Source organism: Taudactylus pleione, unplaced genomic scaffold (assembly GCF_031769625.1).
Source record: "Taudactylus pleione unplaced genomic scaffold, aTauple2 ptg000054l, whole genome shotgun sequence".
NCBI lineage: Eukaryota > Metazoa > Chordata > Amphibia > Anura > Myobatrachidae > Taudactylus > Taudactylus pleione.
The window spans coordinates 9,853,904-9,879,051 of NW_028284456.1; the positions used below are offsets into that span (position 1 = coordinate 9,853,904).

Sequence of the window (25,148 nt, forward strand, 5' to 3'; positions counted from 1 at the left end):
CATCAAACAAGTGATTCTGCATTAAGACCAGACAATTCCACTTATTTAGCAGTGACAATTTACTTGCAGTGTGATTGACAAGAAAAGAGGGAAAAACACCCAGTGCTAATCACTTATGAGAATAAGGTGTATCGCTGCAGTGTTAAAAAGAGGTCTTTGCCAGTATTCTCGAGCAATCTTATAGGATAGTCCTTCTCTAGAAATGTACTCTCCATCTTATCTGCATGTAAAAGAAAATCCTCATCTCTAGTACAGTTGTGCCTTATTCTCCCCATTTGGCTCCTTGGGATATTGTCTATCCAAGGGTAGTGATGGCCACTATTGTAATGCAGATATGTACTACAATCGACATTCTTAGTAAACAAAGTAGAAACAATCTGTCATCCACTACTGAAAGAGTGATGTCCAGAAAGTTCATTGACTCATGACTAAAATTAGAAGTGAAGCATAGGTTCATGGGGTTATTATTCAAAAACTTAGTGAAATCAGTGGCAGAGGAAAAATCCCCATCCCAAACAAAAATGAAATCATCTATATAACGACCATAGAACACCAGACTTGCTCCGAAAGAGCTATCCCATATATGTAGGTCTTCAAATCTGCCCATGTAAATATTGGCAAAGCTCGGAGTGAATCTGGTGCCCATGGCCGTCCCATAAATTTGTAAGTAGTTGGTGGACTCAAAAACAAAATGATTATATGTTAAAATAAGCCTAATACAATTCAACAGAAATTCCTAATGTTTAGCAGCGGTGTCCGTGTCCTGTTCTAATATTTATTTCACAGCCAAAATACCGGCTTCATGTGGTATATTAGTGTAGAGTGCTTGGATGTCCAGAGATAAAAAGCCATATCCTGGGCACCAAGTAATCTCTTTCAATGTATCCAATAGTAAATAGTGATCAACAAAAAAATGATCAATTAAAAGTAAGTGAACCAATCCCCGAAATAATAGGACGTCCTGGTGGTAAAATCAAAGATTTGTGTATTTTAGGTAAATAATAAAACACCGGTGTAACTGGGTGACAAACAAAAAGAAAGCCAAATTCATCCTTATTAATAACACCATCCACGAGTGCATCATCCAATAATGTCCTCAGAAGACCCTGATAGCACAATAAAACGATCAGCCTTGAAGCTGTCTCAGGACCTCCTTAGTATAATCTGTTCAATTCAGGATGAAGACACTTGAGGGCCAGTCTCTCTCTCCCTGGGACAAATTCCTTCTCCCTAGGTCCCTACTGGGATGTAGTCTAGAGAGATCCTGGAATTCTTTAGAGGTATTTTTATAAAACAGTTGTATACTCGAACTCCCATGAGAGAGGGGGTAGAAATTTGACTTCCTCTTAAATTTAGTTCTATCTACATGAGTGGATGAACTCTGAACATCATACAGTTTGATTTCATGTTCAGTTCCTCCACTTTCTATTTGTAGGGTCTCAAGTAATGAGAGACATTCCATGTCATCCACATCTAGTATAATCGGGGCACTATCACTCCCCAATTTAACTTTCTTTTTGGAAAGAAAGTATCGTTGCCTACATAATGATCTTACATACCAATTTAATTCAGTAAACAAATTAAATAGATTAGGATTTGTGTTTGGTGCAAAGCTAAGGCCTTTAGAGAGGAGTTGTAATTCAGTGTTACTTAGGGGGGTCTATCTGATAGATTAAAGATTCCCTGCTGGGTTATAGGAATCTCAGAGTGTGATTGACAGACAGGGAGCATTTGGGGGAGGTAAGGGGGAATGGAGGCACATAACACAGGTGTGTCGTGACCGTTCCAGGGGCATGTCACATCCTGCAACTGCAATCTACTATGCAAAAAATATGGCTCTGACGTCTCAGTTCCCACGGCATGCGTAGAGGGCAGGAGGCTAGAGTGATGAGGGGCAGTAGGCTTGAGTAATGGGGGCAGGAGGCTGGACAGGTGGCAGGAGGCTGGAGTGACACGGCGGGAGGCTGGAAAGACATAGGGCAGTAGCCTGGAAAGACAGGAGGCTGGAGAGACACAGAGGTAAGTAGGCTGGAAGGGACACAGTGGGCATGTGTTGAACCTCTGTTGTATGATGTTGTCATTGATTACATTCCTACACAAACAGGCATCTTCCCGACCATGTGATCTCCAAAATAAATAGTGAATACCAACTGAAGACACTGTCTGTCCAGGGAGGATCAATTTCTTCAGAGGTTCCCAGTCACATAGAGTATGCACAAAAAACACTAAATATTTACGGGATTTTTTGCCCTGGGCTCTACTTGGTCTAGAACTGCCCCTGGCTGCGACATTTACATATTTTTACTTAGCAGCTGCACCAATAACATACAACTCTGATTCAGGCCCTTTGTCTCAACAATTCAATTAAACAGACGCCACTTTGCAACCCGAAGCCACACAGTTTTTTGTTGTTGTTTGTTTTTGTCTTGAGGGAGAAGGTTTGGCGTTCTCCAGGCTACTATTCTGTGACAGACATATTTGTTAAGTGAGTTTCTGATGGTAGAGTCATGCACTTTAACATTTATTTTCATGGAGGAGGCCCATAGATTCCTAGATCTAGCTTTTTAATTTATCATATGTTCTGATTTTTGTGTCTATTAGCTGGGATGCCCACTCATGGGAAGGCTAGTTGAGATATACAAGGGTTAGCACTACATGAAGAGCAGATAAAGATGTGCACCTGGCTTAAATAACAACTACAGTTGTATTTAGACAGACGCAGTAAAGGGTTCTTTTCCACAGATGGCTTCTTCCACCTTAACTTATTTTTTGTTGAATAAAGAATGATGAAGTAAAGTCTGTTATGTGAAACTTGTCATATGGGATTACATTTATCAAATTTTAGGGCTTGGTGAGGAATAGATGATCGTGTTTATGACCTGAATTGTAAAAACACAGATTTATACGAGGATGTACTTTCTCTTTTACATGATTATGTGTAAAGAAATATATATATATATATATGTTGATTAATTACTCCTACATGATTATGTAGTGCAGGCATGTCTCTATGGATGTATGACAATGTGGTCTCAGGATGAGCTACCCATGCACCTCCTTTGTGTCAGTATGTTAAATAGCACATCCACAACTGCAGGAGAATCTGCTGTAGGTCGATGAATGTTGTAATGTCAGTGTATGGTTGACTGATGATGGAGAAGTAAAATAAAGGCCCCTCCGCATAAGAGCTAAGAGCCTGATTCAGAGTTGTACGCTATGCCGATGTTTGCAAATGGAGGAATTATTTGCCATTGTACATGTGTCTGAGTTCCACTGCACATTCGTCAAGGTACATTACCGTAGTTGCATGCTGCGAGTCTTTATTCGCAGGCAGACAGGGAGCGTTTAGGGATGGCAACGAGGAGTGTCGACTGAAAACGCTGGCATATCTCGACTGTTTCGGGGGGGTCACATCCTGTACACAGTTAACATGGCTCTTACGTCTCAGTTACGGCTGCCATTCTGAGTGACCATAGACTCATAAAGAGCTGATGTTTGTCTGATCTCTGTCCAATGCTGCATATGTGTACACAGTTGCGGGCAGCTAAGATGGCTCGGGGGGGCGTCTCAGTACAAGTCCCGGCCGTTGTTGCTTATTTGCACACATCCACAGCTACGAAAATCACAGCTGCGGTCGCAATAGCATACAACCCTGGATCAGGCCATAGGAACGGGGCTGTCATTATTTTTTTTATATAAACTTCAAAATAAAAATGTAGCTATAAAATAATGGCTGTTGATTTAATGATTTGGTTAAGAGCGGAGAACAGAATAAAAACACATTTTTATTGTTCCTCATTACAAAAGCATCACTAGCATATGAAGAATCCAACGGGATTGTTCTTTGTCTGTTAGCATTGTGGTCCCGCAAATGGGTGTAGCATGAAAGATTTATATTCAGAGGCTCAACATGTTCTGGATGTTGACAGTCATAAATGTTGATATGGACATTAGATTGACAATCAGTATGTCGACATTCACAAATGTCTACATGGTTATAATGTAGACATGTTCATGTTAACACCAGAATGTATGTGTGTGTGTTAATGCTGGCTATGATAAAAAGGTGTCAGTACACAAAGTGCCTCGTGGCTTGCTGCATGTATGGCTACTTAGCTGCAGACTATTCAGAGTGCCCATGCTGACCCCTGTCCACTGCTGAAAGTGCCTACAATGGGTATGTGAGAGTCAGAATTGGACCATAGAGCAATGGAAGAAGTTGCCTTGGTCTGATGAATCAAGTTTTCTATTTCATCATGTAGAAGGCCTTTCTATCATTGCCAGCATTAACTTTTCGAGCAATTTATGCTACAGTAGCTTTTCTGTGGGATAGGACCAGATGAGCTAGCCTTTGCTGCTCATGTGCATCAATGGGCCTTGGGCACTCAAGACCCCTGTCGCCAGTTCACCTGTTGTCCTTCCTTGGACTACTTTTGCTAGGTACTAACCACTGCTTACCAGGAACACACCACAAAACCTGCCATTTTTGAGATGATCTGACCCAGCCATCTAGCCATCACAATTTGGCTCTTGTCAAAGTCACTCAGATCCTTACTCATGCCAATTTTTCCTGCTACCAACACATCAACTTCAAGAACTGACTGTTCTCTTGCTGCCTAATATACCATATACCACCCATTGATAGGTGGTATTGAGGTGTTCATTTATACAATTGAATGGAAATGACTATAAATAAAACTAATTATATTAATAGTAAAGTAGAAATAAAAAAAATACAAATTACATGACTATATCTTTTTGTACTTTTTTTTTTTTTTTAATGAAATCCAAAACCAATACCAAAACTCACAAGAAATTTTGGCCAATGCTACAGCCAAAACACAAAAATGGTTTCAGAGTCAGAATCAATACCAAAGCCAAAACATGGGGGTCAGTGCACTTTTCTAAATTATCTGTACAACTTTAGATTTTGTTATAGCTTTGATAGATAATTGTCTTTAAATATAACAGGAACTTGGGTGTATTTTTGGCTATGAATAAATTTACTCCACTGTGAGCAATTTGTGTGCAATGTTTTGTTACAATGTGACATCTGTGTATTTGTTTGTAATTACTTATTATTATAGTTTTATCCAATGAAAACAACATCGTTCTCTCTTCTTATTCTTTTGTTCCATCAGGGTTGGGAAGAGTCTGTGGATGCAGCACTAACTCATCTGCTAAGGACCTGTCTGTCTAAAAGTTCTAAAGACCAAGCATTAAACCTCACAAGTCAACTAACCATCCCAAAAGATACTGCCAGACTGAAGAAGCACATCACCTTGTTGTGTGATAGACTGGCCAAAGGTGGCAGATTATCTCTAAGTGCTGATTCGGGATCTCAACAAGCCATTGTAATGCCAGGTAAAAATAATTTCTGCCTTAATAAAACTTGCTTAATCCCTATTGCAGAGCAGACTTTGCTAATTGCGTCATAGAATTAATGGACAGAAGTAGATACTTTACCAAATCTATATAATAATCCGTTAAGGTCTGTCCCGTCTCCAACATGCACATGCAGTGGGAGCTGTTGGAGGGGCATTGCGGGATGGGACAGACCTTAGCCATAAGAGCACTGTGCTAGGAAAGGGTAAGTATATTCAGCGGGGACTGAGCATCGAGATGTCTGGACAGAGCATGCTGCCTGCTACTGCGGCTCCAAATCTGGACCTGCTGATGCAAGGGAAGAGGCTTCTGGAGGGGGAGAGGGAAGGGTAAGAGACGGCCAGCTCTATGGGTGTTTGACCAGTGCAGTCGAACAGGGGCGCCACCCATAGAGGGTGCACCCCTCCCAAAATCCCGTTTCAGCGGGACAGTACTGTCCCGCTGTTCTACCCGTGAGCCGAAATGGCCCACGGGTGCTCAAATCGGGAGGTTGGGGACCCCTGCAGCTGTGCCGGCCCCCGGAGTCTGAATGGATGCTGCACGCTTGCGCGCGGTATACATTCAGTGACGGGAGAGGGCTGGGGGAAGCCCAGCTAGTGAGGCTCCCCCAGCCTGACGTTATTTGGAGGCGTGCAATGCGGGCGCGCCTCCAAATAACATCACATAGGGGGCGTGACCTATTGTAATTAGGCCGCACACCCATTATCGGTCGTGCCCGACTTCGCCGCGTGAGATGTTGGGGCGCACTGTTAAGAGCCGGCACAGGGTGTTCCGACCCCTGAGGAGGGCCATACTGTGTAAGGGGAATTACTTAGTGTGGCATAGTGTGTAAGGGACATTATTGTGTCACAAAACCACAAACCCTTTTCGGGAACGCCATCTTTGTTTTTATTTGGGGGGGTGCCAAATGACTGACTTGTCCCAGGTGACAAAAATCCTAGCTTCGGCCCTGCCTTAATGAATTCATCCTTAAACTTTCTAATTGCATTAATGATCTGAAATAATTTTTCACAAGATTAATGTAACTGAATCCTCTCTGACATCACCCTGTGGAGACAGTCATATTACAGGTATTATAGAGACACATTTTCTTAATACTGGAAATCTATCCCTATTAGACAGTGCTAAATCCAGAAGATCGCATAGGTAATTTCACTTCACAAAGACTTTCAAATTGTACTACTGATTACAGAGAGCCTGTACACACTGATTGTTGTCTAGAGGTGAAAGCTGTTTCTGGAAAAGCTGAACAAAAGTTAACTAACTGAAACCATACTCAGGGGCGTATAAACGCCCTGAGGGGCCCTCCCCCAGCCCTGCATCTTACTGTGCTTTGGCAAGCGGTCCCTCATCCTCCATGGGGTTATCTTCCCAGTGATATTTAAATAGAGGATGCGCACAAGAGGATAAAGGAGATGTAGTGTCGGGAATGGCGGTAACATTGTTTACTCAGGTGGTGTTCCTCATTCATGGTGCCACAAAAGCAATGACAACTCTAGAACAGTGCTCAATAGTCTGAATTAAAAAATAATGCTTATGAAGGCTACCATTAATACATCTAGTAACACTAATGCTGAGCTATGAAATGTACCTTTTTTTACTGGGTCAAAACCTATTTGGAGTTGGATGGATGAAGAAACCTTTATGTGAGGATGACCTGTTATGTTTATGTAAGCATTCATATGCTGTAGGCACCTTGCTGTTTACTATATCACTCCAGAGTGTCTCTTCAGTTGGTTGTAAGAGCAAAGTAATAGCATTCTTGCAAGTTCAAGTAAGAGGTTTTTAATTATAAAGAAGAATACAAGATTATGCAAGTACAAAAAATTTAAATCGGAGACTTTTTTCCAGTAAACCCTTAAGACTAGATTTACTAACCCTTAGTTTGTCGAAGCTCGGCAGCTTTGACCGGTGGATTTAAAGAAGCACTTTAATAAGCCAGGCTGATTTAGCATTTATTTCTGTTACCATTTTAAATCCATTGGTCATAGCCACTAATCATAGGTGGATTTGCCATACTGACATTTAGTAAATCTACCACTTAGTGACTGCAGAAGCACTGCCTTTATATATAGCAATACTATCCAGATATACTGTATAAATACATTTTCAAATACATTTGCACAGAGAGCACTCACTCTGCTGGCTAACCACCTTATGCCAGGCACACACCTGCTGATGCCGGCAGCGTCGGTGGGAGCTATGCTGAATTCGGTAGCGTGGCCCCCACTGACGATATCGTCCGTCGGACCTAAATGTAGGTCCGACGGATGAGGTCACTGACAATGCGCCATTAATTAAATCAGCCATCGCCATTAATGAAATCAGCCTCTTAAATTGCATCTTTATAAAACACAATCGGCATCAATTACATGGCTGAGATCCTGCCTAATATTCTGTACAAGTTCATTTATCTCTCCACTATTATGCTGCCAAACAATCTTAGCCAACATGCAGGTAGCCATCCTGAGAGTCTATGCATCTACATTTCATTTTTAGTGGTGTACAAGTAGCCACCTGCACGTGCACTGTCACAAAGAGAGACTGACTATAATGCTTCTCTCCCAGCATTATTTTCTGTGTGTCGTATATATGAAATTTACTGTTCAACGCACACTTTGTGAAAAGAGCCACCTAGTAACAAGCTCACATTATTAAGCATCACGTCAGTAATGTGCAGCACAAATTCTTTGCATCTTTTGTCACTGTTATTCTCATTTCTGAGCTTAAGCCCCAATTTACCAAGTAACTGGAGCAACCTTGTAAAGTCTAACAATTTGTTTTTGTTCAATACAGTATATTATTACTTAATAAAAAGTGTTTTTAGATATTAAATCATGTATCATCCATTGGTGTGCATGCGTACAGCCCTGGGCATAGCTTCTGGTGCCAATGGTACAGTATTCATTATAAACACTTTTGGTGCTGGAATGATTTATCATGTTTTTTAAAGGTTTCCAATTTGAAAGGCCCTGTAAAACCTTTTATTACCTTACAATGGTTAACTGGAATTGGAAGGAAGGAAACGCATGCCTCGCACCTTTCTGTAACTGTGCCCTCATCACATTTTAGCCATCTTAGTTCCTTGAACCATTCATCCTTGAATTTCTTTCTTACTGCTGTTTGAGGCTGACTGTTCAAGGGGATGTTTATGCCTGAACATTTGTTGGTTCCAATTCACTTTTCCTTTAATGTTTATTTTTTCCAAATCTGTCCCTAAATAAGTGATAGAATTTTAAAATTTTAACTGCACAGTAATATTTACCAGAGAGAACCCTCTATGGACTAAGTATAAATTATACATGGCCAACAACACCAGAAAATTAGTATTTGGTACTGTACTTGCGGATTATGGAGCTGATTCGGAGATGGACGCTGTAGACGCCTCTGCTTCTTTGTATACAGTGTCTGTGCAAAATGATGCAAAAGCCGTAGGAGGTGTCCTTAGTAAAAAGATGCCCGCTGCTCGCTTCTGTGATCCGCTGCTACGTCCAATGACGCAGCATCGTATCATGCAATCACGCTGCTGAGGCCAGTGAAGCTGCATCGAAGGACTCAACCACTGGCTTCGGCATGCCCAGATAACAGGGCTGACACTCCCCCATTTTCTGGAACGTTGCCTGTCGCTACCCCCAAATGCCAGCACCATGACAATCGGGTTGTAGCTTTAGGGGCACTGTGAGCGACATGCAGAAACAGATCTACACATGCACAGTGCAGCTCCTGCACATACGTAGATCTGCGAACATCATTATTTATATTTATATATTAATTATAGATATTGCTCGCAGTGAGCGTCTATTCGCAAAGTGATTGACAGTCCGGATGTGTTTGGGGGACGGGGGAGTGGCAGCAAAAATGCAGGCATGTCGCAACTGGGGCGTGTTACAGGCTGCGTCTGCTAATCCGTACGCAGTAAACATGGCTCTGGCGTTTTAGTGTACGGTCCCATTCTGCACGACCATAGGGTTACTCAGGAGGCCGAGGCTGTGTCTTTGTACACAAATACTTGGATTTGCAAAGCCGCAGTTGGGCACCTCAATACATTCCTCTGCATCTGTGATATTTGCATATATCACACAGTAGTTGCGTACCAATTCGCAGCTGCTGTGTCATTAGCGTACAACTGTGAATCAGGCCGTATGTCATAGTAGCCTGCAAATCCAAAGACACCTTTTATCACTATAGCAGGATAGGGATAAATATGATGCAGTGTCAGGAATGGCGGTAACATTGCTTACTCAGGTGTTGTTACATAGGGATGCAGTCATGCCACGCCTATGTTAATCCCGACACCGGAACCCCAACAGGATGCCGGACCATTTGTCCAACGCCGGAGGTAAGAATCCACATTGTCGGCGATGGGGGGGTTAGGTTTAGGGTCCCCCGGGGAGATTTAGGGTTTAGGCACCCCCCCGGGGAGGGTTAGGGTTAGGCTAGGGGAAGGGGGGGTTAGGGTTAGGCACCCCCAGGGGGAGGTTAGGGCTAGGCACCCCCCCGGGAGGGTTAGGTTTAAGGTGCGGGGAGGGGGGGGTTAGGCTTAGGCACCCCTGGGGGCAGATTAGGGTTAGGCACTAGGGGGGAAGCTTAGGGTTTGGCACCCATAAAGGAGGGTTAGGGGGGGGAGGGGAGGGTTAGGTAATTTACATACCTCTGTCGGGATCTGCGCTGTTCGGCCTGCCGGCGTCTGGGTTTTTGACTGCCGGGCTCTCATCCAGTGGTCATTCATACCAATTCCGTTACATCTGTGTGCCATTCCTCATTCATGGTGCCACAAAAGCATTGACAACTCCAGTGCTCAATGATCTGAATTAAAAAAATAATGCTTATGAAGGCTTAGTTTTAATTAAATTACAGAAACCTGAATACATCTAGTAACACTAATACTGTGAGCTTTGAAACTAGAGGTAAAAAGAATGGATTGAAGTGTGTGACATACATTAGTGTATAAGATGGAAGGTAATGTATGGATTAGTGTACAATACTGCAGGTTTTGTTCACAAACTTTGTAGTATAGAATAAACAGAGTAATAAATTTAAATTCAAATTAAAGTCAATAAGGATAAAATATTTATAACTTTATTAAGAACTTATTTATGAATAGATTATAATTTAAGATAAAGTAAATTGTAATTTTAAGATAATGAGTATTGGTTCAGTGAGTCTATGCTAAAATCTATTGTATGAGAGTAGTAGACTTTGTATTGCAGTGCTCACGAATTATCTTCAGTCTAAATTGGCTCTTCACTTGTTATATAAGAGGGATGAAAGCAGATTTCAGTGTACAGGAGCAATCTTCTGTCTTCTATCTGTAATTGCTCTTCTCCTTGTATTAGGGAAAGGACAATGTAGTGTGCACAGGATCCTCCTTTACTTTTTTTTATAATTAGTATGTATTGATTTTCAAAATAGAACAAAGGTATACAAATCAAAAAGATACATAATCAGAGAGTAAAGGGGATACACTTATCGTAAAACCTGAAAGACCCATATGGTTGACTTTGGGTTGCATTAGAACATTGAGCAAAATGAAAAGCATGAGCCCGAACTACACCCAGCAAAGCATATGAAGACAAAAAAAAAAAAGGCAGGTATCACAGAGAGCTGTAACCGGGCCAAGTCAGGCCATCTGTCAGAATAATAGACATGCCACTTGAATAAATTAACAGAAAAGAGGCAACTGTGGAATATTCACACCCAGTTGCCTCCATCTCAAGGTTCTTATGCACCTTACCGTCTATAACTTGGACATGACAGCAATTTTTCCAACAATATTTAGAACAGAAGACCAAACGGTATGCTTCCACTCCAGTGTCTACTTAAAGTGCATGTAATGAGTCCCTTTTCTTTAACCTATAATTGCTCTTCACTGTCTCTGTGAGACATACATAGATATCGTAGAGAAGTTGGCAGATATACACTTGCGCAGACTGCACCAGTGAAACTAAAATACAAGATGGTAAAATAAATATATCACATTTATTAAGCATGAGGTCCACTTATCTAGTTGTCATGTTGACCTGGCGCATACAATATGTACAGATATTTCCTTGCTCATCTAGCCTCAATACACCATGTAGTGCGATATGCCTGTCGTCAGTGAGCTGCTTGGTCCTGTGCAACTCTGCTAGCATCGAGTGTCTTTTTTAGCCAAAAATGCAATGGGACTATGACGCACCAGGAGACTGAAATGTGACACTTGTATATATGTGTGCAACTGAGAATGTAAATGGCACTTGGCGTGGAAAAAAGCTGTGGCAGTTGCATTCTAGTTCTTTGTATGCTGATTCAGAGACTCAGTCGCAAACATATATACAAGTGTCCCATATCAAATTACTCAGCACAGCCTCCTGTTGTGTCCTAGTCGCATCACATTGCAACTTAAACACATTTAGGGCAAAACAGATGCCTGGCGATAGCAGAGTCTCACGGGACCTGGCACGTCGAGAGGAGTTATTTGGCGCAACTGCAGCAAAGACGATTGGGGACACAACTGTATGGACTGGTTATATTATACCCAAAAAGCCCCATCTTAGGTGACCTTCTTGGGTACAGTCCGGTAGATAAAGGAAGCAGTTCAGCTTGGGCATCACTACACTTTTAGCGGACACACACTGGTTCTAAGTCCAGAGATCCTGATATTAGGATGAAGTTACCTCAAGCTTCATGTTCTGTTCTGTTGCTCCTAGAAAGTCCTGCAGCAGCCATCCTTTCCAGTTAGTCCTGTCTGCACAAGTCACACTATGGCTCCAGATAACAGCTTTTAATGTTTACTGCATTACCAACAGCAGCATGTTCTGGGTACCAAAAAGGAGCTAGCCTCTTTGTTTGCAATTATTGATTGCCCTTATATGGCTATGGACCAAGTCTCATCCTTCAAGACCCCCCTTATGTACTGATGGCTCCCCAAAGTCTGGATTGTATACTACCTTGAACAACAAAGGGGACAGTCACTGTAGATGGAGTTGAGTGGTAGTCGTTTCTTGAAATTGACTCCTTAGTGTTGGCATGTCTGGTCTATAGTGACCAACAACCTCAACAAGTCCTGGTATTTGCAGCGGCAAAGGCTGGTGCTTAACACACTTGGAGCAGGAGTTACAAAGGACAAATTAATGTAGGGGGGCTGTAGCTCTTTCTAGGACTACATGGAATAATAAATTAGCATTTCCAACAAAAAATGTTTAATAAACTTAAGGAAAGTTACACCATCATTCTTCCCGAAGATAGTGGCTCCAGATGGGCTTAAACATTAACCTCAGTAACCTGCTCTTATGCTTTTTAGACATAAATAATCTTTTTAGAGATAAATAATCCTTGGAACTATGTACTGTGTTTTTACCATGCTGATCCCAGGAAGCAGATAAAAGATATCATTTAGGATAATTACTGAAACTTACATGCTGTATTATCATTAATGTAGTTACCTTTTTTAGTGCTTGTTCCGGTGGCAAAAACATTTACAGGGCTATTACTGCACTTGATTAGATCAAAGTTACTAGCTTAGCATCATTGCCATGCACCAAAGAATCACAATAAAATAGTAAAGCTACAATGAAGTATAAATACCAGTAATTGCATTTTCCTTTTAGTCGTAACGGTTTTTCACCTCTCTTCAAACCATAGGAGAGATGTATAGCAAGAGAAGTGTTTTATGGACTCTTGCATACCCCAACAGCAACGCAGTTTTATGACTTTCATTTCATGTTCCATTGGCACAAAGTCGGTCAAATTCTATTTGCTTTGCACACACTTGAAAAGTCAAAGGACTTGTAAATAATACTGCACTGAACTATATATAAAGAGTAATGACCATGATGAGAGTCAACATCCTCCTTGGATTGTAAAACCCTTTCTCTCATGTTTACACATTGACAGCTTATAATGTAGACATTCAAAGTCTTTGTGGACATACTAAGATATTTGTCTGAGAGATTAGAGGCAAACACAATTCTTTCATTATATTCCCGATAGCTATTGTTTGTCTAGATTTATTAGTAAAGAAATGAAGAGTAAGCTATTTAATTTTTCATTGGTCAGTGGTTTCATTTACTAATGTAACTTTTCTTTTAAAATAATTTTCCTTAGTGACATTGACACATGGCCTGTTTGTGGCGCACATCTTCCACCAGGCATGTAGTATTTATTGGTGTAAAGCTACCAATGTAACTAAAACATAAAAAAGTACAAATTTGATAATACAAAATATCTATTTAGTACCGAAGAGCCCAAATAAAAGTATTCTAGGGAAAACTGGAAACGTTTCAGTAAATTTAGTGAGTTCAAAACTAAGTGATTAAACAAATGAGAGAACTGAGTAAAGAAAAATAGTGTACCAGGAATAAATGACAGGGGGGCAGCATAATCAGTCCAAGAATCTGAGGGGATGTGGCCTCAGCATGAATGCAGGATGTGCCTGCGGCAGTGCCCTAATGGTGGCAGTGGCGTTACTTCATCCCAGGTGCGCGGAGGCAAGATAAATGTTGGTGCCCCCCCAAATTAAATTTGACCACCCCCCCAGCACCTATGCCAGCCCCAGCTGCCGCCACCCCCCTATGCAGTTCCTTTTATACATTGCCCCCAGTAGTGGTCCCCCTATGCAGTGCCCTCAGTAGAGATCCCCCTATGCAGTGCCCGCCTATGTGGTGCCCCCCAGTAATAGTCCCCCTATGAAGTGCCTCCAGTACTGGTCCCCCTATGCAGTACCTCCAGTAGTGGTCCCCCTATGTAGTGCGCCCAGTAGTAAGGGCCCCTGTAGTGCCCCCAGTTGTAATGCCCTTGTAGTGGCCCCAGTAGTAATGCTCCCTCCAGTGCCCCAGTAGTAATGCCCCTTGAAGTGCCCCCAGTAGAAAGGGCCCCTGTAGTGTCCCCAGTTGTAGTGCTCCCAATAGTGCCCCCAGTTGTAAGGCCCCTGTAGTGCCCTCATATGATGCCCCCAGTAGTAATGCCACTGTAGTGCCCCCATATGATGCCCCCAGTAGTAAGGCCCCTGTAGTGCCCCCAGTAGTAAGCCCCCAGTAGTAAGCCTCCTGTAGTGCCGCCAGTAGTAAGCCCCCAGTAGTAAGCCCCCTGTAGTGCCCCCAGTAGTAAGCCCCTTGTAGTGCCCCCGGTTGTAAGCCCCCAGTAGTAAGCCCCCAGTAGTGCCCCCAGTAGTAAGCCCCCTGTAGTGCCCCCAGTAATAAGCCCCTGTAATGCCCCCAGTAGTAAGCCCCTGTAATGCCCCCAGTAAGAAGATTAAGCCCCAGTAAGCCCCCTGTAGTGCCCCTAGTAGTAAGCTCCCTGTAGTGCCCCCTGTAGTGCTCCCAGTAGTAAGCCCCTGTAATTTACCCCAGTAGTGCCTCCAGTTGTAAGCCCCCTGTAGTGCCCCTAGTAGTAAGCCCCCTGTAGTGCCCCCAGTAGTAAGCCCCTTGTAATGTCTCCAGTAGTAAGCCCCCCCCCGCGCACACACATACAAAAAAAACCCAATACTTACCTTAAACCACGCTCCAGTGCCTGCTGCCGTCCGTCCCCAGCGCCCGCACCTCGGATCTATGGGAGTGACGTCATGACGTCACTCCCATAGTGCACTGCGCGACCCGGAAGCTGGAGCTCAGGAGTGAGCTCCATCCTCCGGCTGCTGCTGACGCTGGGGGGAAAGAGAAGATGCCAGGCGGCCGCTGGTAACACACTTAGTGGGCGCCCGGCAAATGGATGGTGCGACCGCACGCCTGCACCCTCCGTAGTTACGCCACTGGAGGTGGAGTGCCGATCAGCAGCGGTCCTTCTCCATGCAACTTCTCCTCAGCAGTGCCCAGAATGGCCTGGTGACAATGGAGCCAGGTGCCCCCTTCAGGGCTAGCACCCGGCGGCAAATGACTCCATTGTCTCTGGGAGTTCCACAAGTGAATGGTGGTGGTACTGGTTCTTGGTGGCCTCTTGTGTTGCTGAGCACTTTTGTGAAATAATAAACTCTTACCTGCTCCTGGCAGGCTGGCAAGGCTGTATCCCAAATGCACTTTTTTAGGGGCAGTGGGTTTTCAAATGCTAGATTTTAAATAAAAAAATTGTCACAATTAACCGTCATTTGACACTTTTTAGTGATTATATTTATTATTTATTACCAGTTATTTATATAGCACACACATACACAGTAGAGCTTACAATCTATACACAGAACACTTACACACTACGGTTAATTTGTTTTTGTCAGGAACCAGTTAGTGTACAACTATATTTTTGTGTGGGAGGAAGCCAGAGCACTTGGAGGATACCCACACAAGCCCAGGGAGAATATACAAACTCCACACAGTTAGGGTCGTGGTGGGAATCGAACCAACAACCTCACTATTACACCATATGTAAAAGTCCCTTGTCTATTTATTATTCATTTATTCAAAGGTACTGTGAAATGCCGGTATATATTCAATTACCAATGATAGCCACAAAGTTCGAAATGAATGCAAATCACAGTCATCAACATTGTGCATTATTCCTCGCACCCCCAATGTTGGGTTATTACAAGTCCTAGTTATGTGTGCGGCCACCAAAGTGTCTTTTCTAAATAAGGGAAACAAAATAATAAGGATGTGAAAAGCCCCACCAGCTTTATCCTCCCAAGCTGCTCTGCTCTCCCTCTTTTCCCTCAAATATACCTCTGCCCACCAGCTCTTCCCTCATATGCCCCTCTGCCCACCTGCTCTTCCCTCATATGCCCCTCTGCCCACCTGCTCTTCCCTCATATGCCCACCTGCTCTTCCCTCATATGCCCCTCTGCCCACCTGCTCTTCCCTCATATGCCCCTCTGCCCATCTGCTCTTCCCTCATATGCCCCTCTGCCCACCTGCTCTTCCCTCATATTCCCCTCTGCCCACAAGCTCTTCCCTCGTATGTCCCTCTGCCCACCTGCTCTTCCCTCATATGAAAAGTATTGTAAGTTTTCAGAGTTATAAAAAAAAGTCCCTTTTCAGGGAACAAGAAGTAGGTTAAGAACTTACAGCTGTTCTGCAGCATTAAAAAATAAGCTTGCCTGGGGCCATGATGCACTAGCAGTAGACTACTGAAAGCTGTAAAAAGGTCTTATGAATTGAATCAAAATTTGAAATATTTGTGCGCCTTCCAACTCCTGAGTTCCCACAAGTCCAGGTCCCCTTACATTAACTCACATCCCGTTCTTCATTTCAGCTGTCAGACTTGGGACTACTGTATCCGCCACTTCAAACTCCTCTTGCCTCCCTCCTCCCTTACCCCTTTATGAGATAACCCTGTCTTCCCAGCAGGCCAATCCTCGGTACTTGTCGTCCCTGGATTTGTAGAAACATTTGTTTTGTTATAGATGTTTTCGATAATGGTATCTGTATGTCGCTACCTGATATCATTACTTGATTTAACTTCCCGGAGGCAAACCCGTTTATATGGTTTCATATAAGACGTTTTGTAGCATACCTGAATAGTCCCATACCAATCTGCTATTGTCAGTCCTAGAATCTCTGTGTTATCACAGGCCCCTAGCTCATGGCATTATATAAGGTTGGGTATGATACCCCGGCGGCTGAAAAGCCGCACGGTGAAATACCCATGCCAGAACATTACTGCATATCTTAACAATAGATCCTTTAGATTTCAGCAGATCTTGGACCCGTGGTACCACTCTCAAAATTCCTCACACAGCTCTCACTTGCTGGGTGTACTTTTTCAACCCTTCTGTTCTGTCTTTTTTTTTTTTTTTTGCTATGTGCTTGTGTGCACAATTCTATATTAGGGCCATATATTATCTCTCTTTGCTTTTTCAGGGCACTGTGTCAGCAGGTCCCCTCTCCCCTCCTTGTCTCTTCTTCTTCCTCTTTTTCTTTTTTTGTTGTTAGATTTCACAAATGCTATGTCTAAACCACTTATTTGCAATATATTTCTGTATTGTATATGATCGCCTATTTCTGTTAGCGATATTGTTCTTGATATTATTGTTACTATATACTCCAGATGGGATGTAGTTAAAATTCCGTCTACCGATATACTGGTGTACCAACTGGGAGGGGGGGAGGTTAGGGTAAGGCACCCCCCAGGGTGGTTAGGGTTAGGCGCCACTAAGAGAGGGTTAGGGTAGGGAGAGAGGGGGAGGGTTAGGGTACTTACCTCTCCTGTTGGGATCTTTGCAGTCCGGGCTTCCGGCATCGGTATTTGAACCGGCGGATATTGAGCCGTCGGTATATCATACCCATTCCACTCCAGATTTATATCTGATTCTATAATGGTTGCTCAGTCTCATCTGGATGTTTATGTTGCACTTTAAATGATAAATAAACCTTTTTTTTAAAAAACTATAATATTTGAAATTTTTGGTTCATCAAATAGAGTTTTTATACTCCATCGAGTAGGCAAATAAGCCCCACCTCCTGGAAAGTTTAAGCCCAAAAGGGCAATGCTTTTAATAGCAAAACACCCCATGTAAATAGTAAATAAGCCCCTGTAACTCCAACTATCGAACATGGAGGAGGAGGTGTGATGGTGTGGGGCGACATGCACAGAGTGACTGATGCCCTGAAGGAGAAGGGCTATCACAGCATATTCATACACATGCAATTCCCTCTGGTCTATGTCTAGTTGGTCAAGGGTTAATTTTACAGCAAGATAATGACCCAGAACAAATTTCCAGGCTATGTCAGAACTACTTTTGTGGAAAATAACAAGACGTTGGTCTTCAAATCATGGAATGACCAGCACAGTCAGCAAAGTCACCAGGCTTAAACACCATGTAGATGGTTTGGGATGAACTGGACAGAATGGTGAAAGCAAAGCAACCTACATGTGCAACACATTTGTGGGAACTTCTGCAGCAGTGTTTGGTAAAACTTCCCAAACAGTATTTAATTTCCATTGTACAGATGTGTTCTCATACATTATTGCTGGAGTCACGCCAAACTGCCCAGATCCCGAGCATCTCTGCTTGTGCTAAGCATCTTTTTGGCCTGACGAAATCGCTTCACAACACTTTGCTGATTAATTTGACATGAGACACTTGTATATCTGGGTGTGACTGAGTCTGAATCTGTATGCGAAGTAAATCGAACGCCTCTAATTTTTCACGCAAAGTTCCTTTGTGCTTTGTATACAGACAGACGCACACAGACATACAAGTGACTCATATCAAATTTATCAGTGCAGTCTCGTGAAACCGTTTGTCACACGCGATTGTGACTAAGACAAATTTTCGTACAGGACCTGGTGGCTCACTCACGCCAGGCATCTTTTGATGCTCCAAGTATTGAGTCTAGGGGGTATATTTACTAAAGTGAGAGTTTTTAGAAGTAGAGATTTTGCCCATAGCAACCAATCAGATTCTACTTAACATTTAACTAGCACCTTCTAGAAGATAATAGCTAAAATCTGATTGGTTGCTATGGGCTCAGCGGCACTATCAGGGAATTTTTACCTGCCTGGAGACAGGTGAAACAAAATCACAGATAAGTGCAGTTTTTTCGTGGCCGCAATCACGAAAACACATGGATCCGGGAACTTATCCCGGATCCTGTGTGTTTTCACTCGAAAACAGGATTTTCTTTGTGTGTGGTAAAAACGGGGTAATTGAATTGCCCAGAAAAAAATCACGGTAAGTCCCGTTCTTACCGCACAAAAAAAATATTGTGTGCAATTGAATTCCCCTGTTAGTGTTTTAAAAATGTATTTAAAACACTAAGCAGAGTTGTTTCTAATTGCTCCTCTGGGACCCAGTTTGGCAGTGCTCTCTAATTTTGATGAAGTTGTACCAGAAATCCAACTGCATCAAATCCACGGACAAAAAACAAAATAACTCTGGCTCTCATTCAGAGGCGGTCGCAAGAGGCGATCGCTCTCTCTGAATGAGGGTGGTCGCTTCTTTTTTTTAGTGCGGCCTCCTGGTCGCTAGCTAAGCTGTGGGTTACCACCCACAGCTTAGCGACCGACCAGGGTGATGGTTGCGTTGGTCAAGACCATCGGGGCTTGCGACGAGACCCTAAGGTTGGGTCTCGGCAACCGCAAGCCCCAGGGAGCTTCCTGCTCTGATCGAGCAGGAAGCTCCCCACTGACATCACTGCTGATGTCAGTGCGGCCGACCACAAAATGGCAAGCATTCCGTCTGGAACGCCTCCATTTGTGTAGCCACCGCCCCGTCCCGCCTACTAAATGGGCCGAGCTGTCGATGAACATCGACAACCGGCCCTTTTGTAGAGAGCGTTTCTCTCTCGCTCCGAGACTTGCGCACGCGCAATGTGGCCGCTGCGCGTGCGCAGGACCAAAACATCGACCCGGTTGCGACCGGGTCTGAATGAGGTCCTCTGTCCTTCTGGATTCCTTAGGTGGTTTCATGTCTTTATGGCTTCAGGAAAAGACAGAGAAAGTTTTTAGTATAACCTGCAGAAAGACTCATACAATTAATGTAATTTGATGATAGAAGATCCCTTCGCCTGAACTAGTGGTTAAGTGGCCAAGATTAACCAGCTCATAAATTATGGGAGACATTACTGACAATCATCGACTTATTCACTGGTTTATAAAGAAATGTACCTGTTTATGTTCTCATTCCACATTCTCTGAAATCTTTACATACTTGTAATATTTATGGATTAAGCAGAATAAATATTTTACTAATGCATAATGTGACTTGACAATTCCATTGGAACATCCAGGATACTTCCAAATTAGTGGGTGATCTCGCCGAAGGCAGACCAAACAGAAAACAATGTGAGAAACCCAGTCTGATGATAGAGTTTGTATCATCAAGCTTTGTCTATCTTAGCATAATCAGACAGTTTGTTATTGTGGTGCAATTATGAAGCTTGTGCAAGGTATGCTGTGGAGGGTGGGTATCAGAGCCGGCCCTAGGCATAGGCATTCTAAGCAAATGCGACTTAACTGCTAAGGGGCATTCGGCTCTCCCCCCAGCTGCCGCGTTTGGAGCTCAGCTCCGCTCAGGCAGCGCAGCGATCAAGCTGTTCAGGTGACTGTGGGTTCATAGTGACAGCAGGGCCAGCCAGCATTATGCCGGGTATGTGCCTCGTAGAGCGCCACAGTGAGGAAAGCGCCACCGCCGTGCCGCAGACCTGGCTGACAGTGAGGGGATGCGATGGGGTGGCAGGCAGGCACCCGGTCTTAAGGGGCCGATAACAGATCATTTTCAGCAACTATACCCCGAGTTATCTGATCATGTGATAAGACCATGTGACTGATCTCATATTACATACAGTGTCCCCAGGTCCTGCAACTCCAGCAGCATAGTGAGAAGAGGTAAAAAGCTGGGATGTGGGACATGTGGAGAGCCCAGTGCTGTGGAGGTTGTATGGCACAGGGGGACATGTTTGAACCACGAATATGGGGGGGCAAATGCTTGTTGCATATAGTGCAAATGAGGGGCCATGTCAGGGAGAGTCTAGGCATTTGGGGAACATGCTGCTGTGGGGGGCTTGTCACAAACGCTGGTGGCATTTGTGGCACACAGTGGGGGAAACACTGATGTGTAGGGGGCATTTCAGATGTTTGGGGCATAGGGGATAGGAAAAATTATGCTGGGACAGACACTGGGGCATATGGAGCACAGGGACTTATGTGGAGCATGCAGTTGGGGGACACCTGGGGGCATTTTGTGCAAAGGGGGTATGTGGGTAAGATGCTGCTGGGGAGACAGACAGATGCTGGGGGAGTTTAGGGCATGGGCATTTGGGGAAAAAGCTGCTGTGGAATGAGCATGTCAAAGATGCTGGGGGCATTTGTGGCACAGGGGGCATGTGGGGAGGATTCTGCTGGGGAGCAGATCCTATGTTTATTTTGGGGCACAAAGTGGCGCATGTCACAGACATTTAGGGCACAGGGGGGCATGTGGTGCCAGGGGAGCAGATGTTGGGAGCATTTTGCAGACACACTGCTGTAGGGTGGCAGATGACAGGGGTATTTAGGGCATACAGGTGGGAAATACCTGGCTGCAGATGGGACATGTCAGGGGGAACCTGGGACCATGTAGGTCAGATAGAATTTTGAGGGAAAATCTGGTGGGAACGTGTACCATGCAATTGAAGGGGTGGGCATGTGAGAGAGGTTAGGTCTAGAATGGTTAGATGTAGGTGTTCAGCTTCATGTACTTGATGGTCTAGGCAATGCTATATGCCCAAAAAGCTTCTTGCATACCACCTATATTCATCATCCACTGTCTCACATATGGACTCACCGACCATTTCACCCAACATGTATTCTAGCACAGTTTACTTAACCATAGCCTTCATCTTCTGTTTGTCTCTCTATGTAACCCTGCCTGTATTTGTCTTTTTCATGTGAAGCATATGTGTTTTATTCTTTAAGTACTGTTGGAGCCAGTTGTAAAAAAAATCCTATCTGTGCCAATGTTTTTTTTTTTTTGCGGGGGTCCTACGTGTTTTTTTTTCCCTATCTGGGCGTATGTATTTATTTTTTTCCATGTGAAGCTTATGTGTTTTATTATTTTCCTGGGGGGGGCGCTATGTGTTTGTTTTTTTCTTATTGGGCCAATGTGTTTGGTAATTTTTTCTTCCTATGTGGGCTAATGTGTTTTATTTTTTCCTGTTGGGCCAAATGTGTTTGTTTGTTTTTCTGTTGGAGGCTTTGGCCCTCATTCAGAGCCGCTCGCTAGCGGCAGTACGCTCGTTCCGAGCGATGTTCGCACATCTGCGCATGCGTACGGTGTTTAGTACGCATGCGCGAACCAGTCAGTGCGGCCGAAAATGGTTTGTACGCTATATAGCGAGTGCCTGCTATTTTGAGTGACAGAATGAGGCGTCTGTGGGTGGTAACAGGGGAAGGTGCTTGAAAACGGGGGAGTGGAATTCGAACGCAGGCGTGCTTAAAGGTCAAAACGGGCGTTTTAAGGGAGTGCATAATTAATACAGCAGCGTCATTGACCACGTCACTTGTTTTTTTTTAACTCAGAACTGCTCGCAAAATAGAGGTTGAAAAAACCAACCACAAGAATAGCGAGCAGTTCATAAGCTGTACGATGTACTCGATTAATCTAATAAATAGCGAACATGACGTATGGTGCAAACGGCCAAGGGGCGTTTTTATCAAATAAACGAGCGTATGTTTTGCTCGCTCGTTCAGACTTAGAGGTGTGAACAGACTGCAATGTGCGAACGGATCATTTGAATAGCCACCCCTTGTTTTTGAACGAACGACCGCAAATAGCGAACGGCTCTGAATGAGGGCCTTTGTTACCTGTTTATATAAGACCCCTGGGGCGCCGCCTCTCCCCCTTACCAATTTTATATATATATATATATATATATATATATGTGTGTAATACTGCATTTGGCTCAGCACACTCCTTCCTCAGTATAGTGATGCCGCGGTGCCCGCTTCAAACAAATATTCAAAATATATCCAGGTACAGCACTTGGCGGACTTAGTAATCAAAACAAAGAAACAAAGCAACGTTTCGGGCTTTATTTGTCTGTCTTCAGGCTACATATAAATAGCCTGGTAACGGGCAAATAAAGCCAGAAACATTGCTTAAGGAACAAGTTTCTTTGTTTTGATTACTAAGTCCGCCGAATGCCACACCTGGATATATGTTTTATAGATATTTTATTTTATTTATTTATTTATTTTTTTGCTGGTGGGATTATCTGCTAGGGGGCACCAGACAAAATTTTTCCTGGGGCATCAAATCGGCAAGGGCCAGCTCTGGTGGGTATTATAATGCAACCACATCAATATCATTGGGCAATGCATGTGTTTATTATTATTGTTTTATTTTCAATTTAAGCTGACAAAGAACTGCAATGTGGCATTATCTTGTGTCCTAACATTATGTACTGGTATTTATAGGAGAAAATGTGGAGATGCAAGATGAGAATCGAGAAGCTGGCGCTCAGAACCTACACTGACGTGGAGATTGCGGATACCAGCATGCTGCTGCACTTTGCCATATTTCAATCATGAGCAGAAGACAAACACCTGTATCTTAGAGTATGGTTGTATTACAAAATACTAAATCTGTTATTGCTTTGGGTCATTGTGGCCACAGTCAGCAGTTTATCTTGCAGCATACAATACATTTTTTTTTTTTGTTAAAACATTTTATAGTTTAAACGTTGCTCATGCTTTTTACCATGTTTACAACTTGACTGTGAATTTCAAAAAGTATGTACAAGGCAATAACAGACGGCTGCAGAATATTTCCCTTGGGTTTTTCTAATTCAGTAATTGAAATAATTTCTGCTATTGTGTCATTTTTAACAAAATCTTTCTAATAGGTAATAGCATAAGGAAATCACCTTATGACGTCAGCTGCTTCCAGATTTAGAGCCATGTACAATATTGCAAAGACTGCTTTCTTCCAATAGTAAATCACAAAAAAAATAGTTTTTTATTTAGTAATGTGAATATTGGAAAATGTTTATCAGTTTTTATTAATAGGATGCAAGTACAAACATTTAGGAAATTTAGAGCTAACATACATTTATACATTAAAGGTTGTTTAAAAAAAAAAAAAAAACATTCCGATTTTTTGCTTTAGATAGTTTTTTAAAAGTACTTTAATTGAATTTCGGAATTTGTTTTGCGGTTTCTGTAAAGTGCGCCTAGACCTAAACAGAGTGGAGGCAGCCATGTTGTTGGCTGAGTTATTTGAATTTATAAAAATGGAGCCTAATATTTTCTGTCAATGACATCACAAGCTGTAATAGTGATTTGAAATATGAACTGCAAATTTATGTTAAAAGTTGTTTTTTATATGCTCTGTAGACCTGCAAGTCACCAATGTAATAAATGCAAGCAATCTGAAATATACTAAATAGGAAGCTATGAAGAAATTTGATTATTAAGCAATTTTCAAAATAATATATTCCTCAATATGGTCATTTTAATGAGAAATGGAAATCTGCAATAAATCCAGTTTTTCTAAGAAGTCATATAACCCACGCACACAATGTAGGATTGATTTATAGAATCAGTCACAAATAACTGCATAAGCAGATTAGACAGCTACAATGTGTTTACTGACTATAAGGGTTTATCGTTAAAAGTCTGGTTTATTTATGGCTTTGTTTTTTTTTAATCGTGAGATTAAATAATGACCAAAAAATATTATTTTGTGGTGATACATATAGTTATTTCACTTTTATTTAGTTCCATATTAATACTCTTTCCTGCAGAAATAATACATATTTTGATAGTTTGAACATTTGATTACAGGTTTGATACAGTACATAATGATCTAATAGAATGGAGTATGATGCATTGAGTCCCTTATACACCTCCAAAGTAACACATATATATACACACACACACATATATATATATATATATATATATATATATATACCTTTTACAATTTAAGAGTTCTGGTACATTTCTGCAGAAGCTGCTGTATGTTGCCATTTACTTGCTCACGTAAATGAATTGTATACATAACAAGGACAACAAGAAGGTTACGTGTAAACAAATACTTGTAGGCAATTGTTCAGATTACTGTGATTAACATGGACTAACTGTCTGTAATCTAAAATGCAAATATTGTTTTTATAATATCTTATTTAAATTAGATGCCAACAATAAATATTTGTTACTTTGCGTGGTTTTTAGTTCTGTACATCATTTATATACTCTATTAGTAATAGATTTATTTTAAAAATGACTTTCATTTATTAAGTTATAGAATTGGTAAGACTAGGGTTGCTTGTTGAATCGCAAGCATGTTTTTCTGCAGAAATGCAACTGTTGATTAATTTATTTTCACATAATACAGTATGAAAGCACTTCAGTGAAATGAACAAACAAAATTATAAACT

General features: G+C 42.4%; 1 protein-coding gene across 2 annotated transcripts in view; it reads left to right on the forward strand.

The window, feature by feature from the left end:
* BBS9 (Bardet-Biedl syndrome 9) overlaps window positions 1-24,898 on the forward strand; it is a 538,001-nt gene extending 513,103 nt beyond the window's left edge. For both annotated transcript variants that reach the window (XM_088464415.1, XM_088464416.1), the window contains exons 21-22: window positions 5,142-5,364; window positions 23,185-24,898. In XM_088464415.1, the coding sequence (XP_088320541.1) occupies window positions 5,142-5,364; window positions 23,185-23,243 (282 nt within the window). In that variant the 3' untranslated portion in view covers window positions 23,244-24,898. The remainder of the gene's footprint in view (window positions 1-5,141; window positions 5,365-23,184) is intronic.
* Window positions 24,899-25,148: the final 250 nt, after the last annotated feature.